We start from the raw sequence: 20,911 nt of genomic DNA, 5'->3' as shown, positions 1-20,911 counted from the left end.
TCTGTAACCTACTTTTGCCTACTTTTCCTTTATACTTATGCCTATATAAGCAGCTGACTTATGGTCGCCTGGGAGCCGATTTTTGTGGATAACCTGCTGTTCTCCCATACTGCTGGCAGTATTGGAATAAACGCTCATATATGATTCAACCCTGTCTCTGTTTAATTGGCTTGAGTAGTGACAGGCAGTATGGACCCATTGTTTGTCCAGTTACAGTCAGAGAACTGATTTTCCACTGTAAGCCTCAGACAATCCACAGTGAATCTAATTAGAAATGAAGTTATCAATTTGAAACTGATTTTCAAAGGCAAACTTTGTCATAAATGTGTGAAAAGAAGAGCTGGTATGCTTTGGGTCTTTCCAACTATGCATGAATACAAACTATCAAGTTTCTGCTAATTTTGATTTTGATGATGAGCTGAGTTAGATTGTGTGTATAGTCTCTTGTGTTGGTCAATGATGAAATAATTAAAAAAGAAATCACTTACCAGTAAACAGGCTGGGATAAAACCTTCATCTGTACAGTGTTCTGCATATTCTTTTAAATGTGAACTTTCCAAAATAAAAGTCTGACAGGTAGAAGTGAGGTTTTCCTGTTGTAAGTAACCTAAATGAAAAATAAAAGTTTAGGTAATTTTAGTCAATTCTGCACTTAAGCTACAGGAACTGTCAACAAGGAAGACCACCCCCTACTGGATTTACGACTTAAAATCTGCAGAAGACCTGCTGGATCCAACATGGGGGGCTAATTTTACCTAAGGGTAACCCTTAGCCTCATTATACACTCACTAGAGGCCCGGTGCATGAAAATTTGTGCACTGGGGGAAGGGAAAAGGGGGGGGGGGGCAGAGGGTTGGTCTCTCAGACCAGCTTGGGCACTCTCGCAGCCTGGGAGCCCTCGGGGGATGTCCACCTACCAGCTTAGGCCCGCTGCCCAAGGGCGCCAGGGGATTGGGACTAAGCTGGCAGTCAGGCATCCCTCTGGCAGCTCGGGATCCCTTGGGGGAGGTCCGACTGCGGCTTAGGCCCGCTCCCCTAAGCCGCAGTCAGACATCCTTAGCACTGCTTCAGAGGTGGGAGAGGCTATTGCCACCGCGGCTGCATTTGCCAGCTGTGAGCTGGGCTTCTGGTTGAGTGGCACTCCCCCTGTGGGAGCGCACTGACTACCAGGGGGCAGCTCCTGCATTGAGTGTCTTCCCCCTGGTGGTCAGTGCGCATCATAGTGACCAGTGGTTCCCCTGTTAGGGTCAATTTGCACATTACCCTTTTATTATATAGGACTGTAATAAATCAGCATGCTAAACCACACATCATGCCTCCATTATTTGAAACGGAAAGCCCATATAAGGACACAATATGTCCACTGGAGCTCCTCTGAAAAGTCTCCATCCCTTTACTGGGAAGATCCTGAATATTTCTCCCCCTTAGTGAATACCCTACCCCGATTAAATGAACCTCAATAAAGAAAGCAAATTTCTCTAAAGGGGACTGCTCTATCAATGGAGCAGCCCATTCTTTATCTCACTGCTTTACAATAAACTTACTTTCACTTTAAACTCTATGCTGGCTCATTTTAAATTCTGTCTTGTCCAAAGCCAAGAACCCACAGTGTGTCACAGACCCTATGTCCCCAAACCCTGGAATGCCTATATCATCTTGACTAGGTCAGTAGATGGTATAAAGTAACATACTAAATGATAAAAAAATCTACATTCTCCCAATGTTGCTGTTTACTTGTATACTTTACCTATTTGCCTAATGGTTTAAGAAAAAAATGGAACAAAATAACTAACTTGCCATGAAAGGTAAGAAAGGCACTCTTTTTTGTTTTTGCCCCTTGGAAATCAAAGCATTAATTATTTCAACAAATGGCACAGATTACTGACATTTACAGAACAGTATTATGAACCACTCCTTGGTAGTTTTGCACATATGAGTAGTTTATCAGTCCCGACTAGCAGCCTATCCTTGTTCTTTTGTTTCTTAGAATTACTAAAGTTTAACTACACTAAGCACTAAAAATAATATAGTACAAAAAGAACACTGAAGACCAGGAAACTTGCTTCTTATTCTAGTCTGTTATAATAAACATTGCTATTTCAGGGGGAAAAATCACCTAAATCCTTGAGGACTCAAGAAGCTTCATCTATAAGGCACCAATCAATTTGACTTGTGGATCAAATCTGGTTAAATTACTCTTTTGTGTAAAGCCCTTCAATCACTTCCCATGACTTTCATTTTAAACTTCTACATTCTGAGTGGCTTCATTAGGAATCATGGCTTGAGAACCTTCAAAAACTCCTCTCAACCATAAAAGCATATGAGAACACTGGCACAAATTATCAAAATCAACTTTCACAGAATCCCAGAAACTGCCATTATTTGACCTGTGTGACAACTCCCTGTAAAACCAACTTGCACAGCTTGTCTTTGAATTGAATCAGTGCTCATCCAGTGCAAACAATCTTCCCCTTGGGGGTGTTTGCTTAAAATTGCCAGAAGGAATTGTTTAACCCCACAGCTGCCTGTGACATAGAAGAAGGCTGGGACAAACAATAAGCTAAACAGAAAAGATGGGGAGTGAGAAGTCCTTAGAGGGTTCTGACAGCCTCTGACAAGGTCCTGGGTTAATAGGTCATGTGCAAGTGTAGGGCAGTGCATATATTCAGAAAAGACCTGACAAGGCTGTAAACTCTCAACTCTGACTGATCAAGTGAATAGTAAGGCAGATTTGTTAATTGTGTAGATGAATGTTGAAGTATGTTTCAAGTATACAAAGCCCTTGGCAAACAACAGGAAAGGTACTGACTCCAATCATTTAAGGAAATTAATGCCAAAGCATACAAAATAAACTAAAACAAATAAAGACTTTACAACAGAATTCGCTCAGGGAACTAAGCAAACAGCAAGCGCTAAAACAACAGTAAAGAGTAATAAACATAAGGGAGGGAGAATATTTTGACTGCAATAGTCACATTATTTAAAGTGGCCAATTGTTAACAAAAAATTATCAGACATCAGGGAAAACAAGAAAATATGGCTCATCTATGGCAGGCGGGTGCAGTTAATACACACTATCGTTAAGCCAGCCAGACCACTGGACTTAATCCCTCCCTCCCTCCCTCCCTCCCTCCCTCCCTCCCTCCCTCCCTCCCTCCCCTCATTCGAAGGTAAGGTATTTTTTTCCACTGAAATTTTAGAGTGGGGGATGGGAGGGAGAGAGACAGATCAATGTGAGAGACACATTGATTGGCTGCCTTCCTGCATGTGGTGGGGCCCGGGATGGAACATGCTACCGAGGTATGTGCCTCTGACCAGGATTTGAACCCACAACCCTTCAGTCTGCAGGCCTGATGCTCTAATCACCGAGCAAAACCAGTCAGGGCTAGACTTAAGATTTTAATCAGTTATGTAAACTAACTTTGGAGAACGAAAGAAAACCAGGATTAAATATCTAATGGAAATTATAACAATGTCTCATCAAAAAGAAATAAAAGGTAGAAATTTTAAGAAAAAACAAGTAGCAATTCTAGAAGTGAAAAGTATAACTGAAATGAAATATTCACTAGAAGGGGCTCAACAGCAGATTTGAGAAGGCAGGTGAAAGAATCAATAAACTTTAACATAGACAAATGAGATCATCCAGTATGAGGAACAGAAACAAACAAGAAAAGACTAATGAAAAGGGAACAGTCACTGAGAGACCTGTGGGAGATAGTAAATGTACTACTATAAACATAATTGAAGTCCCAGAAGGAAAGCACAGCAAGAATATCTGAAGCAGCAGTATCCAAGAACATCCAAATTTTATGAAACACATTAATCTACTTATACAGGAAGCTCAACAAACTGCAAGTAGGATAACTCAAGAGAGGTCCAAACCAAGACACAATCATAATTAAACTGTCAAAAAAACAAAGAGAATTTTGAAAGTAGAACGAGAAGCAGTTCATCACATATAAGGGATCCTCAATAAGATTAACAGCTGATTTTTTTCATTAGATATCACAAAGGCCAGATGTAGTGAGATGACATATTCAAAGTGCTGATAGAAAAATAGTCAACCAAGCATTCTATATCTAGCAAAACTCCTTCAAAATAAAGAAATTAAGATACCCCTAGACTAAAAAACAACAATAGAGAATTTCTTGCTATCAGACTTGCCCTATAAGTAATATTAAAGGGCCCTGGCTAGGTAGGGTTGATTAGAGCATTGCCCTGATATGCCAACGTTGCTAGTTCAATCCCCTTTTGGGGAACATACAAGAGTCAACCAATGAATGCATAAGTAAGTAACACAAAAAGTTGATGTTTCTCTCTCACTAAAATCAGTTCTTTTTTTAAAAAAAGGAGTGTAAGAAATATTAAAGAAACTTAGTCCTTCAGGCTAAAATAAAATGACACTAGACAGTAAATCAACTTCACATTAAAAAATAATAAATACTGGTCAAGATAACTACATAGGTAAATATAAAACGGTAAGAATGATTTTTTGTTTGTAACTTTTTTCTCCACTGATTTAAAAGACAACTGCATACAGCAATAATTATAAATCTGGTTTGATGGACATACAATATATAAAGAGGCATTTATATGACCCTAACAGCAAAAAGGCGTGAGAAGAAAATGGCATCCTATAGGAGAAAAGTTTGTTTCTTGGTTATTTATTTATTGAGGGTGACACTGGTTAAAAAAATTATATAGGTTTTAGGTATACAATTCTATAATACAACATTTGCATATTGTATTGTGTTTACCACTCAAGTCAAGTCTCCGTACATCAGCAAAGTTTTTATAATAGTATTGAAATTAAGCTGGTTCTAATCAAGAAAAGATCGATTTTGGTTTAAATTAATTTTAATCTCTAAGTAACTACTATAAAAATAACTCAAGAGATTTAAGATGGCAGCCAGCAGGACAGCAGTGTGGGAGAGCGTGTAAGAGACTGAGAGGGGAGTGTGTGGACATGTGGTGTGTGTGAATGAGGGACAATTAGATCCTGCAGGAGTCTCGGGGGCTGGCAGACCAGGTTCTCCTGGATGGGGAGCCCCTGCTGCCACTGCAAGCACTGCTGGGAAGTCATAGCTCTGGCACAGAAACCACTCAATCTTCAAGGGAGAACTGCCATGACTAGGAGCCCAGCCTCACTACCACCCAGACCGGCCTTGGACACTGTCCCAGACCCTGGAGCCAGTCCGGCCAAAGACTTGCTACCTTATCTGCAGACATGCAAACCCCAGCCTCCCCGGCTGACGACTCCTGTGAGGCCCAGAGTGCTCAACCCTCCTGCCAAGCCCGCTGCTTCAGCTGCAGACCCTGAGCTATAGCGCCTCGGCTCCTGGACCTCTCGGTAAGTCTCGGAGTGCACATTTCTCCTGCCAAACCCATGTTGCTTCAGCAACACCTCCAGGACGTCTGCCTCCCCCGACACAGGTTCCAGGATCTCTGCAGGAATTCAGAGTGACGCCACCTGGGTAACAGTTGGACTACATCAGCCAGAGTCACACCACCTCAGTAGCCGGCCCTGGGATGCCCGCAACCCTGCCGTGGGCTCTGGGACCCCACAGTAAGATGCATGCCAATGAGATCTCAGGTAACCCCTTTCACAAGAGCCGGAACCACAAGCACATCCACAATAGCTGTCATGACCAGGCCGGGGATGTGTCACATTGTTGGACAACCTGTAAGGAGACTACATCCATAAATGAGAAACTAACATTTAAGACCCAACTACATCAGGAGAATCCAAATAACTCAAGTAGGGGGGTTCCTCTAGAACACACAGCACAGGAGATATGAAAGACCAGATACCTAGGACTATGGACCCCACCCCCCAAACAACAATAATAAAAACAAAACAAACGTGGGTGGCATAGCAGCTGGATCTAAGTTATAAAAACATATATAATGGCACAGCAAAAATGGGGAGACAAAGAAACAACCCCCAAAGGAAAGGAGGAAATTACCAGAAAGAAACTAAATGAAATGGAGGCAATTAATTTTTCAGAGAAGGAATTCAGAGTAACGGCTATAATGATGCTCAAACGTCTGTATGATAAATACACACAACTCAATGAGAATTTTAAAGAGCTGAATGAGAATTTCACCAACATGAATAAGCATCAAGAGGAAATGAAGAATGACTTCCTACATAATAATAGCCTGATATGCTAAGTCCACTCAACTGTTCGCTATGACGTGCACTGACCTCCAGGGGGCAGACGCTCTGACCGGTAGGTTAGCTTGCTGCTGGGGTTCGGCTGATTGGGAGTGAGCGAGATGGGCCGGACACGCCCTGGAGCAATCCTGCGGTCCCTCCCAGGCCCTGATTGTGCATCGGTGAGGTCCCTTGGCCTGGCCTGCGCCCTCTCGCAATCCAGGACCCCTCAGGGTATGTCAGAGAGCCGGTTTCAGCCTGGTGGAAGAACGACTGGTTGCTATGATGTACACTGACCACCAGGGGGCAGACACTCAATGCAGGAGCTGCCCCCTGGAGGTCAGCGCACTCCCATGGGTGAAGCGCCACTCAGCCAGAAGCCGTGCTCACGGCTGGCGAGCGCAGTGGTGGTGGCAGGAGCCTCTCCCGCCTCCGCAGCAGCGCTCAGCCGTCACTTGGACATCCCCCAAGGACTCCTGGACTGTGAGAGGGCGCAGGCTGGGCTGAGGAATCCTCCCCCCTGAGTGCACAAGTTTCAATGAAAGCACAACCGGGCCTCTAGTAGCTGCAATAAAAAAAAATAAAGGAAGGTTTCAACAGTAGACTAGAAGAAGCTGAGGACTAAATCAGTGAGGCAAACAGAAATGAAAAAATAAATAAATAAAAAGCTGGGGCAGCAATGCTTATATCTGACAAAATAGACCTCAAAGTGAAGGCCATAACAAGAGATAAGGAAGGCCACTTCATAATACCAAAGGGATTGATACAGCAAGAGGATAAACAATGGTAAACGTATATGCACCCAATAAAGGAGTATCCAAATACATGAAAAAAGTTCTGGAAGAAATTAAGGGAGAGATCAACAGCAACACAATCATAATAGGTGACTTTAATACCCTATTGATGTCACTGGATAAATCCTCAAGACAAAAAAACAGCAAAGAAACAGTAATCCTAAATGACTCACTAGATGAGACAGAACTAATTGATATCTTCAGAACATTTCACCTCAAAACTACAGAATATATATTCTTCCCAAGTGCACATGGAATATTTTCAAAGATAGACCACATGCTAGAACATAGACTAAGTCTCTACAAATTCTACAAGACTGAAATCATATCAAGCATCTTCTTCAATCACAATGGCATGAAATTAAAAATCAACTATAATAAATATAATCATAAACAATCAAACATATGGAAACTAAGCAGCACGCTTTTAAACAACGAATGGGTTACCAAAGAGATCGAAGAAGAAATAAAAAGCCTCCTGGAAACAAATGACAATGAAAGCACAACTCAAAATCCATGGGACAGGGTTGCTTACTTTCACCACTCCTATTCAACATAGTACTAGAAGTGCTAGCTGTAGCGATTAGACAAGAATAAAAGGCATCCAACTTAAAAAAGGAAGTAAAACTTTCACTATTCGCAGATGACATGATACTGCACACAGAAAACCCTAAAGACTCCATAAAAAAAACTACTAGATTTAATAAGTGAATTTGGCAACGTAGCAGGACACAAAATTAACACCCAGAAATCTATGGCATTTTTAGCTTATCTAATAAAAGAGTAATATGCAAATTGACCATCACACCAACACACAAGATGTCCACCCCATGTGATCAAAGATGGCTACCCCCATGTGGACACAAGATGAATGCCACAAAATGGCCAACAGGGGAGGGCAGTTGGGGATGACCAGGCTTGCAGGGGAGGGCAGTTGGGGGGGGGGATCAGGTCTGAAGTGGAGGGCAGTTGGGGGGGGGGACCAGGCCATCAGGGAAGGGCATTTGGGGGGGGACCAGGCCTGCACAGGAGGGCAGTTGGGGGCAACTAGGCCTGCAGGGGAGGGCAGTTAGGGTTGACCAGGCCAGGAGGACAGGCCAGTTGGGGGCGACCAGGCTGGCAGGGGAGGGCAATTGGGGGGGGGGCATGCCTACAGGGGAGGGCATTGGGGGCGGCCAGGCCAGCAGGGGAGAGCAGTTAGGGGTGACCAGGCCAGCAGGGGAGGGCAGTTGGGGCGGACCAGGTCTGAAGGGGAGGCAGTTGGGGGGGGGGGACAAGCCTGCAGGGGAGGGCAGTTGGGGGAGGCCAGGCCTGCAGGGGAGGGCATTTGAGGACGACCAGGCCGGCAGGGGAGGGCAGTTGGGGGCGACTAGGCCTGCAGGGGAGAGCAATTAGGGTTGACCGGGCCAGCAGGGCAGGCCAGTTAGGGGCGACCAGGCTGGCAAGGGAGGACAGTTGGGGGAGTACCATGCCTGCAGGGGAGGGCATTGGGGGCGGCCAGGCCAGCAGGGGAGAGTAGTTAGGGGTGACCAGGCCAGCAGGGGAGGGCAGTTGGGGGTACCAGGCCTGCAGGGGAGGGCAGTTGGAGGGGACCAGGCCTGCAAGGGAGGGCATTTGAGGACGACCAGGCCGGCAGGGGAGGGCAGTTGGGGACAACTGGGACGGCAGGGGAGTGCAGTTAGGGGCAATTGGGCTGGCAGGGGAGTGGTTAGAGGGTGATCAGGCTGGCAGGTGGAAGCCGTTAGGGGCAATCAGGCAGACAGGCAGACGAGTGGTTGGGAGTGAGCAGTCCTGGATTGTGAGAAAATGTCTGACTGCCCATTTAGGCCCGATCACACCAGGATTGGGCCTAAACAGGCAGTCGAACATCCCTTGAGGGGTCCAAGATTGGAGAGGGTGCAGGCTGGGCTGAGAAACACTCCCCCCTATCCCCCCGCATGAATTTCGTGCACCAATAATGAATGCTCAGAAAGGGAACCCATACAACCTCATTTTCCAATGCAACAAAAAACTTTAGATACTTAGGAATAAACCCAACCAAGGAGATTAAAACACCAGTACTCGGAAAGCTACAGGATAGTGAAAGAAGAGATAGAGGAAAACGTATGTTAAGTGGAAGAATATACTGTGTTCATGGATTGGTAGAATCAACATCAGTAAAATGGCCACACTATCTAAAGCAAGCTACAGTTTCAATGCAATCTTTATCAAAATACCAATGGCTTATTTCACAGACCTAAGAACAAATATTCCAAAAATTTTTATGGAATCAAAAAAGACCCTGAATAGCCACAGCAATCTTGAGAAAGAACAAAGTTGAAGGGATCACAATGCCAGATATCAAGCTATATTTCCAAGCCACTGTACTCAAAACAGCATGGTACTGGCACAAGAACAGGCATATAGACAAATGGAACAGAACAGAGAACCCAGAAATCCACCCAAGCCATTATGCAGGATTAATATTTGACAAAGGCGGCAAGAGCATACAATGAAGTCAAGACACTCTCTTCAATAAATGGTGTTGGGAAAATTGGACAGATACATGCAAAAAATGAAATTAGACCAGGGGTCCTCAAACTTTTTAAACAGGGGGCCAGTTCACTGTCCCTCAGACCGTTGGAGGGCTGGACTATAGTTTAAAAAAAACTATGAACAAATTCCTATGCACACTGCACATATCTTATTTTGAAGTAAAAAAACAAAATGGCAAAAACACCCGCATGTGGCCCATGGGCCGTAGTTTGAGGACGCCTGAATTAGACCCTCAACTTACACCATACACAAAAAATAAACTCAAAATGGATAAAAGACTTAAATGTAAGATGTGAAACCATAAAAACCCTAAAAGAATCCATAGGCAGCAAAATAGCAGACATTTCTTGTAGCAGTATCTTTAAGGATACATCTCCTAGGACAATGGAAACTAAGGAGAAAATAAACAAATGGGACTACATCAAAATAAAAAGCTTCTGCACAGCAAAAGAAACCATCAACAAAATAACAAGAGAGCCCACTGCATATATAGTTAGTGGCATGATAAAAATGGTACCACCACTTTGGAAAATCACTTGGTAAGTTCTTAAAAATATTAAACATAGAATCCTATATAGTAAAAGTCTAATATGGTAAGTGTCCAGTCATCGGTTCAACCAATCAAAGCATAATATGCTAATGATATGCTAAGGCCGCTCAACTGCTTGCTATGAGCACTGACCATCAGGGGGCAGACCGTCGAGACTAGTCTACCAGTCGCTATGACATGCACTGACCACCAGGGGGCAGACCCTCCAACCAGTAGGTTAGCTTGCTGCTGGGGTCTGGCCAATTTGGACTGAGCAAGACTAGCTGGACATGCCCTGGAGCCCTCCTGCAGTCCCTCCCCAGCTGGACAACCTCCCACGTCCCTCTCTGGCTCCGATCGTGCACAGGTGGGGTCCCTTGGCGAGCCGGTTTTGGCCCGATCCCACTCAATGCAGGAGCTTCCCCATGGTTGTCAGTGCACTCCTACAGGGGTAGCGCCGTTCAGCCAGAAGCCAGGCTCATGACTGGCAAGCGCAGAGGCAGTGGTGGGAGCCTCTCCCACCTCCATGGCAGTGGAACATCCCCTGAGGGCTCCTAGACTGCAAGAAGGCACAGGCCAGGTTGAGGGTCTCCCCCCCCCCCCCCCCGAATTCACGAATTTTGTGCATTGGACCTCTAGTTATCTTATAAGCAAGCAAGTTCACTCTTTAGATATATATCCAAAAGCATTAAAATCATATGTCCAAACAAAACTTGTACATGAATGTTCATAATAGCATTTTTCATAATAGCCAAAAAAGTAGAAATGTCCATCAGTGAATGGAAAAACAAAATATGATATATCCAAACAATGAAACATTATTCAGGCATAAAAAGAAATTAAGTACATATACATGTTATAACATGGGTAAATCTTGAAAACACTAAGTTTAAGAAGTCAGACACAAAAGTTCACATATTGTATAATCCCATTTACATGAAATGTCCAGAAAAGGCAAAATCCCATAGAGACAGAGAGTAGATAAGTGGTTGCCAGAGGATAGCGGAAGGGGACAATTGGGTGTGACTATTAACAGGCACGGGATTTCTTTTGGGGTGATAGAAATGTTCTGGAATTAAGATAGTGTTGATGGCTGCAAAAAAACGTGAATATACTAAAAACAACTAAATTTTGCTCTTTGTGATATGTGAATTATATCTAAATAAAAAAATATAATCCTAACTTAAATATAATCCAATCGGCTACCCCGGCCACCCCGAGTCCCGCCACCTGCGCCTCCCGCTGGCCCATTCGTGGGCGTAGTGGAGTGATGGTAATTTACATGTTACCATTTTATTAGGTAGGATATATACTAGGAGCCCAGTGCGTGATTCGAAATCACGCGGTGCCACCCACCCTGGAATCACTAGTCCAGGTTATGGTGTCCCGGTTAATTAGCATATTTTCTATTTTATATATATATATATGTGTGTGTGTGTGTGTATAGATACCTATATACACACATATATAACACACACACACGTTAACTAGTTATTTGCCTACAAAAAAGCTTTACTGAGAATTGTAAGCAATTCTCAATCATAACAATAGGGAAAATTTTAGGTACGAACTATTCTAAATCTCAAATGTCACAGTAAAAATACAAACTAGATCCATTATCTCTTATTACAATAATATAAATAATTACTCTTCTACTAAAATTAGCTATTAATTATTGTTCCTCCTTATTTCTAAAGGTAACTTTAGAATAAAACAAGTGTATCTTTTGTATAAACTTAGTGGCAAAGATGTTCAAAATAAGTAAGAAAGTATGCCTGAACGTCCTTTCTTCTTAACACAATATTGTCTTCTGCCTGCTTTTCAGTGGAGGTAGTAATAAGCAACAAAATACACCGAAGGAGAAACATAACTGAGAAAGGAAAAGGAAAGGTAAAATTCTAACTATATATTAAGGGTATTCAAATTTTAGGAATTAGGATGCTGAGTCTGGTCTCTTCCTGTTTTAGAGAGGGAAACATAAAAAAGAGAGGTGCCTGCCCTGGCCCATGTGATTTGGTTGGTTGGGCATTACCCTGTGCACCAAAGGGTTGCTGGTTCGATTCTCAGTCAGGGCACATACCCAGGTTGTGAGCTTGATCCCTGGTAGGGGGCATGGAGGCAGCCAATCAATGTTTTGCTCACATCAATGTTTCTCTCTCTTTCCCTCTCCCTTCCTCTCTCTAAAAATCAATTAAAAAATCTTTTAAAAAAGAGGTGCCTGATGAAGAAAACAAATCTCTCTACCTGAAAATATCTCCTTCACAGTGGTTCAATGATCCTAAAAATATGTAAATAATTCATGGGAAGTCTTAACTTATGACACATTATATTGCTAGTTTCACCAATAACAAAATCTCGGTTAATAAACAAGTTATGATGAACTAGGACTCAGGTATACACAAATACAAAGCAAAGGTGGTAAGACATTAGGACTTACTTCATGGGAGGATAGGGGTTAGAGGAAGTATTACCATTACCAGACTTGCGGAAAATTCTGCAACATTTCAAGGAAGAGGTGAATCTTGAAGGATGGCCGGCATATCCCAAAGAAACTGATAGAAAATATATATGAAGAGCATGTTTGGGGAACATGCCCAGTTTGGATGAAGCACAATGTATGTGACAGAACAGTTGGAGATACAACAGAAAAGACATAATGAATAAGGATCATAAAAAGTTGTAAATGTCAGCAATGACAGTATTATCTATACTAATAAAAGGGTAATATGCAAATTGGTCACGACGCCCTCACATTAACAACCGAACAGTAGGCTGCATGGGGTGACCAGGCTGGCAGGGGGGTTAGCGAGGGACAACCAAGCAACTGACCAGCAGGCTTTGTGGGGGAACCAGGCCGGCAAGGGGGTTAGCGAGGTAGGACCAAACGACTGACCAGCAGGCTGCGTGGGGCGACCAGTCCGGTGGGGGGACAGTTGAGGGTGACCAGGTCGGCAGGGGGCCAGTTGGGGGTGACCAGGCTGGCAGAGGGGGGCAGTTGGGGGTGACCAGGCCAGCAGGGGGGGGGGCAGTTAGGGGCGATCAGGCAGGTGAGCAGTTAGGAGCCAGCAGTCCCAGATTGTGAGAAGGAAACCGGCAGTTGGACATCCCCCGAGGGGTCCCGGATTGGAGAGGGTCTAGGCTGGGCTGAGGGGACCCCCGCCCCATGCACGAATTTCGTGCACCGGGCCTCTAGTGATAAATAATAGTATGAATAAACATAATCTGAATAAATGACCAGTATTATTCAGTAGATGAAGGGGAATGTCCTGATCACAGTTATACTTTGTAAATATCTTTTAACCCTTTGCACTCGGATGTCAAGTGTGACTCGACACGGTTAGCAGTAGAATAAAGGAATAGAGAAAAGCAAGCGAGTACAAAGGGTTAAATATCTGTGTCTTGGTGATATAAAGTTGAATAGGAACAGTGCCTCTTGACCTTTTGGGGAGGTGTGCCAGTCCCATTTCTGTCTGCCTTCGAATCTATTATTCCCCCTTTTTCTGTACTGCATAAAAGGAAACCTGACCCCACACAGAATGTTTCCTAGGCTCCATGTCAGCTGGCTTCTGACTGGGTTCAATAAATGGGAAGCACTGGTACAACACTGAAGGGCTGTTGGAAGAAGCTACACTTTCTTCTCCCATTCCTTCTCTGCCTTGGCAGAATCTCCTCTTTGACTATTACTCCATCACCAGACAAGAATACCTTCCATCTTCCTCATAGTGAACCCAGCTTCGGGGTTGCCTCATCTTTTCTTGTCCTGATAATCTTAGTGGTTTTCAGCTGTTGCTACCCTCTGAGCTGACTCACTTAACACATTGAGGATCAGTAGTTTATTGCTAGCTTTACCTAGTGGCCAGATTAAGTTTCTCTATTGAACGAGTACAAAAAACGTTTTACATAAATGTTAAAGGCACGCTTTAAAATTAAATACCCATTGCATTTGGAAGTTATTTATTACATGTTCTTAAAAACTAGTATCTTTTTAAAGTATGGCACTTTGTAAAACACTGTGTAATATGAAGCGAGAATTCTCATGAATTGTCCGCAATGTGTTAAGCTGCTCTTAGCTTTTCTACCACCCGTGTAACCAATTCCCTCATTAAATCCCCCCATCCTATCCTATACAATAAAGGCTGATATGCAAATCGACTGAACGGCAGAATGACCTGTCATTATGACGCACACTGACTACCAGGGTGCAGATGCTCAATGCAGAAGCTGCCCCCTGGTGGTCAGTGCGCTCCCACAGGGGGAGTGCTGCTCAGCCAGAAGCCGGGCTCATGGCTGCAAGTGCAGCGGTGGTGGCTGGAGCCTCTCCTGCCTCCTCAGCAGTGCTAATGATGTCCGACTCCCAGGGGGAATGGGACTAAGCTCCAGGACTGTGAGAGGGCACAGGCGGGGCTGAGGGATCCCCCACCCCAAGTGCACAATTTTGTGTACCGGGCCTCTATTGTCAAATACTCAGGCTGGTTTCAATTTTCCTGAATGGGGATGCTGACTCACACAGAAAGGAACAAACCTATTTAGGAATATAAAGAAAGTTCTGGCCCAATGGTTGAGGTTTAACCTATGAACCAGGAGGTCATGATTGAATTCCTGGTCAGGGCACATGCCCAAGTTCCAGGCTCAATCCCCAGTAGGGAGTGTGCAGGAGGCAGCAAATCGATGATTCTCTCCTCATTGATGTCTCTGTCTGTCTGTCTGTCTGTCTGTCTGTCTCTCTCTCTCTCTCTTCCTGTCTGAAATAAGTAAAAGTATATTTGTTTTTAAAAAAGAAAGTTTTGGACACTTCACCCATAAAACACGCTATCTGCACATAAACCTTTACAGATAGTTTGTGGGATCCCAGAATTTTTTAAGCCTGCCCATTAATCCCAGATTAAAAATACTGAATATGACATAAAGGTAACTTTCTAGAAAAAAAATTCTAGAGGGTACCCTGGCTTGTTTGGCTCAGTGGATAGAGTATCCGCCTGCGGACTGAAGGGTCTCAGGTTCAATTCCAGTCAAGGACACATACCTGGGTTGCAGGCTTGACCCCTAGCCTGGTCGATGCATGAGGGAGGCAACCAATTGATGTGCTTCTCTCACATCAATGTCTTTCTCTCAGCTTCTTCCCCTCCCTTCCACTTTCTCGGAGAATCAATGGAGGAATATACTAGGGGTGAGGATTAACAACCACAACAACAAATTCTAGAGGGGGATAATGGTAATAGTTACAGAACAACGTGAATGTAAATAAAGCCACAGAACTGTACACTTAAAAATCACTAAAATGGTTAAATTTTGCATGTTTTCTAAGGAAAAAAAAGGAAAGCAAACATACAGCTACCATAAAACATGGTAAGGGTGTAACAGAAGTAATGTATAATGCTGTGGAAACATTTAAGAAGTACTAACTATACCTGCTGGACAAGGTTTCAGAGATTGCGTTTGACCAGAACAATGAATGTAAATACTTAGGAAGACAGGGGGAAGAGAATAAATACTGCAGGCAGAGGGAACAGAACGCACAGGAAAGCGTGGAGAAACTGCAAGTAGTCTGGTGTCCCTGAAGCATAGGTCAGATGTTGAGAAGTTGAGATGCAGCAGAATCAGTTCCACAGAGCACTTTGTATGACATGCTGATAAAAACAAACTGGTGATCCAGAGGCAATAAACATTTTGATGCATTTGGCTTGTGCAATAATTAAAGAATTTCCAGCAAGGCAACAGCTGGCTGTAACTGAGTAGCAAGAGCTGTTTAAATTTAGTAGTGAGGTACAAAAGTCACTGCTGTATGTTGAAAAGTGAAAGTTAGCCCTAGCTGGTTTGGCTCAGTGGATAGAGCGCTGGCTCGTAGACTAAAGGTTTGATTCTGGTCAAGGGCACATGCCCAGGTGGCTGGCTCAATCCCCAGTAGGAGGTGTGCAAGAGGCAGCTGATCAATGATTCTCTCTCATCATTGATGTTTCTATCTCTCTCTCTCCCTTCCTCTCTGAAATCAATAAAAATATATTAAAAAAAAGAAAAAGAAAAAAGTTAGGTGAGCAAGTAGAGCAACTTAATAGTATTGTTCTTTGAATAAATTTGACTTGTGAAAGGATGATGGAGCATTAGATAGAATGTGAGGTGGGGTGTAGTAAAGTGTTTAGTGTGTGTGTGTGTGTGTGTAAGGGTCAAAATCCTAATTATATGAACTCTAAGGGGAGAACTTCCTTCTCTCTATTCTTAGCATTTGGCAGTGTCAAAACATAGCAGACATCCAAAGATTTGCTGAAAGAACATTATAAAGGAAAAAGTCCAACATCAAGATGGGCTGAAGATGGGGAGGGAGTACTGACAAGAGAAGAATCATGAGTGAATAATAAACCTGTTAATATTTTAAGTCACTAAGTTTTGTAACTGTAGGTCTTTACATGCTGATATGAGCTTCAAGATACATGGGGAAAAAACAAGAGCAGTTAATGCGGGAAGATTTATTATATATTCTTTTGCACAACTTGAAATTTTTGGTAAGTGCACAGTTGTTTCAACTTTAATAGGTGGTGTAGTGCGAATGCTTTAGGCAGATTTTGTTTTGTAACAGTAAAGATGAATAGCAAGACTATCTGAGAAGCAATGACAAAAATCCAAGAGAAGTAGTAGGAGGCATATTGCTAGGATAGGTAGCAATCAAAATGGAATGTGAATGACAAAGAACTAGTTTAGGATAAGAAACAATGAAGACAGAAGGAGTCCATTGAAAAAAGTAGGAAGTCAAGCAGATCAGCTGGTTTGTGGAGAATAGAATCACAAGTTGGTGTGAATTATTCCAGTTAGAAAATCAAATTGCTTTTGTAAAACCAGTGGTTCTTAACTGAGAGTGATTTTTGCCCTATAGGGAACTACTGTCAATATCTGGAGACACTTTTTGTTGTCACAACTGGACAGAGGGTGGGTGGAGCCCTACAGGTATCTAAAGGATAGAGGCCTTGGATGCTGCTGAACATCCCACAATGCACAGGACAGTTCTCCATAAAGAATTATCTGGCCCAAAATGTCAACAATGCCAGGTCAAGAGATCCTGTTGAAGACTGTGGTTACTGGATTACCAAACGGCCCAAACTCAAAAATTCTTAAGTAAACACCGCATGGAGGGGAAAAAATTATGTCAATGTGATCATAAACACTGTGAAAGTCTACTTTGGACTGGATTACATGCAAGTCTAGTAAGTCTAATATAACAATTACAAGATAGCTTTTTCTCAAACATACACGATATAGATGTGGGTTAACTATGGATACTCAATTCTGGTTAAGTGGGCAAAAGATTGGCCAAACATTTAACAAAATATCAGTTTAAACTTAAGTCATTAAGTTAATTTATCAAAAAAAAAAAAAAAAGGATGATGGAACCACTACTTTCTAATATTTCCTGCAAAATGTGTTTATCAAAAGCCCATGCATTTCTCTGGACAGAGATGGGTATTTTAAGAAGAAACAAGACAAATGGGTTTTCCTAATAAAACAACGGTAGTAACGACTGCAGGAAGCTTCACATCACAGATGTTGACCATTTACTTTCAGGGACGTCGAACAGGATGTCTGTAAATCCCTGGCTCGTGTTTTGAGTTTAACGTGGCTCTCGTTCCCAGCAGTGCAATCCTCTTTATAGTCTTTCGGGGTGCAAACAACAACCAAACCTGTTTCCCACATCACAGAACACCTTGACCACTGGCCCGAGGCACTAAAGCCTCCGCAAATGGAGGAAAAACGAACCAAGACTTAGAAAAGTCAACTGAAAGTCATTTCCCATGTGAAGTTTCTGGCTAGTTCCGTCCACCACCACCCCCCACCAAAAAAAAAAAAAAAAGGAATTGCTTCTGGTTTAAAATATGCAACTGGCATTTCAAACCTCTAGACGGGACGATGGGTGGGGGGAGAGCACACACCATTCGGCCCAACTCTCGCAGGGATAAAAGCGAGTTCCGAGAAGGGCGTCAGGAAGAAGGTCTTTCCACCAGGCTGGGTGGCTGGGGAAGTCCTTATTTTTTTTTTTTCCTGTTTTGGTCCCAGCCCTGACCAGGGAAAGCGCACCCAAGGTTGAAAAACACGCAGCCTTCCGTCACGTCGACAACTCGCCCTCGGGGCCCCGGGGAGGTGCGCAGGCCCGCCCGGCCCGCGGACCCGGCCTCAGGTGTTCCACCCGCGCCCCCCCCTGCTGCGCCCCGCGCCCCGCAGCCCCCGAGGAGAGGCGCCTCCGCACACAAAGAGGCGAGAACGGCCGAGCCTCCGTCTGGGCTGAAGCGGAGCCGCCGCCGGGCTGCAGGAGTCGGCGGGGAGGCGAAGCCCCAGCGCTTCCCCACCCGGGGACGAACCTTCGGCCCCCAAGGTCTTTCCGCCCGGCGGAGCGGGTCCCCTCGCCCTCCCTCCCGCGGCCGCGCTTACCCAATACCAGCCGGGCCACGTCCGAAGGTAACAACATACTCGAAGCCGCAGAAGGAACCGCAATGGGGCACAAGGCTCGGGGGGAAAGCCCACACAGCGACGGCCGCTGCGCCGCATCTCCCGGTTCCAGTGGCGGCACTGAACCCGCGGCAATTTGTCCCGCCTCTTTCGCTCCACGCCAGCCAATCGCTTTCGCGGGAGCAAGAAAGGCGCCGAAAAGAAACCCGCCTCCGTGCTCCTTGAAAATGTCGTCACTTCCTCCCTCTTATTGGGAGGGGTTAGGGTGGAAGGGGGGCGAGGAGGCGTGGTGCAGGCCCCGGAGCCCCAGCCACTGGGCGGGCCCCAGAGGCCGGGGCGCACGCCATTGGCGGGCACGGCGCAGGCGCCTCCGCGGACGTGCCCAATGTTTTGGGGGAGCCGGGCCCGGCCGCGGAGGGCGAGTGATGCTTGACGCGCATGGGCAGACGGGCTCGGGCGCCGCCGGACAGCCTCACTTCCTCGCCGGACGAATGCTGCGCTGTCACGCCGGCTTTGAACCGGAAGCGGGAATGGTGCGTGGATAGCGGACCGCAGCATCTGCGGCCGCGGGCTGAGGCGACTGCGGCGGCGATTTGGGCTGCAGCCGTCGTCCCCTCCAGAGATTGCCCTTTGGCTGTCGGAGACCCGCGGGAGGGGCGCGGGAGCCGTGCTGTCGGGGAACTGAGTCGTCCGAGCCGCCGGCCCTGGGCCCCGGACGCGCAAGCTCGCGCCCTCCGGACGGCCCGCTCTGCAACCTCTTTCCCGGGCTCTCCGAGCCCCCAGCTGATTTAGCCGCCAACCTTCCTCTCAACGCCCCGAGGACCCCTCCTCCGCGTCCAGGTTTAACGAGATGACTTGCCTAATCACCTTTCTCCCCGTCTCGTAATTAGTTGCAATCAGCGAGCCTCTGTTGAAGTGCAAACCGCAGTCGCGTGGCGAAGAGCCTGGGCTCTGGAATCACCCCGCTGGAGTCCACCCCCCGGGCCGTCAGCTGTGGGACCACGCGCTCCTGGCTTCCTCGTCACCATCCTTTCCTGTGGTGAGCATTCTAGAGCGTTCGCTGCCGTTTTGACCCGGTACAGATTAAGGAAAAAGACTTAACAATTCAGGATGAAAATGTGGCAGAAGAGTGCGGTGGTGGTAGAGGGGTGAATGAGGTTCTCTCTGGAAACAGCCCCGGACAATCCAGTTTGTGCCGAGGCCTCCCCGGTGTTGAATTGCTCTGGAGGGTGGTAGGAGCTTTCTGCACAGAAGGCAAAATGCGTGTCAAGGCACAAAGTGGAGGCGGTGCCTGAAGCTCAAAAGTAAGGTCTGGTATTAAATGGAATAAATGTGGGCATTTTCAACCTGTCGAAGTCATAGGAATGGATGAGATCACACTGGGCTAAAATCAGAGTGAGAAATCCAGGAAATAAGGATGTTCTTTGGGGTGTGGGTGGAAGAAGAACCATCAAAATGGACTTATGAAACAGAAAGGATAATTGCTAACGGTAATTTATTGAGCATTTGCTGTGCTCCACGCACTGTTGAACAGGTGCATGAATCCTTACAGTACCTCTTTGAAGTAGGGTCTAGTATGCATTGTTTTTTTCATTTTATCATTGAGAAAACTGAGGTGAAGAGAGAGTAGCTAACTTGCCCAAGGTGCTACCACTTATAAATAGTAGCACCAGTACAGTCTGAGTACAAAGCCCACACTCTTGCCACTCGAAAAGAATGGCATCCCAAGGGCTGGATCATATTCAAGAGATGGGATTTGTCATCATTGTCAAATTCTGCAAAGAGATCAGCATTGGATTTGCCAATTCAGAGGCTGTTACTTAGGAAATAGAGATCATTTAGTTGCATGTTGGGAATGGAACCTAGGTTGTTCTGAATTAATGACTTGGTTGAATTCAGCTTTAAGTGATGACACTCTTATTGTAGCTCCTTACTCTCTGGTTCTTTTGGTTGCTTTTTCCATCTTAGGACCCTAAAATTTCTGTCCTCCAGCTCTTTCTGTGATTAGCACAAGTTCATTCAGATCTTGGCTTTATTGTAACATCCTCTGAGACATGTTCCCTGACAGTTTATAAAAAACTAGAGGCCCGGTGCACAGATTCATGCGCCGGTGGGGTCCCTCTGCCTGGCCATCGGGGATTGGGCCGAAACCGGCTCCCCGACATCCCCTGAGGGGTCCTGGATTGTGAGAGGGCGCAAGCCAGGCTGAGGGACCCCACCGGTGCACGAACTCGTGCACCTGGCCTCTAGTATGCATATAAGATCTTTGGTTAATCTCTTCCTGCCCTCCCCCTACCCCTTCCCTCTGAGATTCATCAGTCTGTTCCATGTTTCCATGCCTATGGTTTCCACTCCTGCATTGAGCGTGTGCCACCTGGTGGTCAGTGCGCATCATAGCTACCGGTTGGATGGTCAAATGGTCAGCTGGTCACTTAGGTTTTAATATCCTATATAATATGCAAATTG

The 20,911-nt window shown here is 45.2% G+C and overlaps 2 protein-coding genes across 5 annotated transcripts in view; one reads left to right on the top strand and one right to left on the bottom strand.

Moving 5' to 3' along the window:
• The window catches only part of NPAT (nuclear protein, coactivator of histone transcription), a 59,810-nt gene extending 41,236 nt beyond the window's left edge, over positions 1-18,574 (bottom strand). For both annotated transcript variants that reach the window (XM_079787435.1, XM_079787436.1), the window contains exons 1-2: positions 18,428-18,574; positions 489-607 (exon numbers count right to left, since the gene is read on the bottom strand). In XM_079787435.1, the coding sequence (XP_079643561.1) occupies positions 489-607; positions 18,428-18,464 (156 nt within the window). In that variant the 5' untranslated portion in view covers positions 18,465-18,574. The remainder of the gene's footprint in view (positions 1-488; positions 608-18,427) is intronic.
• Positions 18,575-18,843: 269 nt separating this feature from the next.
• The window catches only part of ATM (ATM serine/threonine kinase), a 145,104-nt gene continuing 143,036 nt past the window's right edge, over positions 18,844-20,911 (top strand). For all 3 annotated transcript variants that reach the window (XR_013814363.1, XR_013814364.1, XM_079787341.1), the window contains exons 1-2: positions 18,844-18,978; positions 19,336-19,484. The gene's annotated coding sequence lies outside the window, so the exon portion shown is untranslated. The remainder of the gene's footprint in view (positions 18,979-19,335; positions 19,485-20,911) is intronic.

The sequence above is a fragment of the Cnephaeus nilssonii genome (assembly GCF_951640355.1).
Source record: "Cnephaeus nilssonii genome assembly, chromosome: 13".
NCBI lineage: Eukaryota > Metazoa > Chordata > Mammalia > Chiroptera > Vespertilionidae > Cnephaeus > Cnephaeus nilssonii.
Note: the sequence above shows the minus strand (reverse complement) of the source record. Positions and strands in the feature narration are given on the sequence as shown.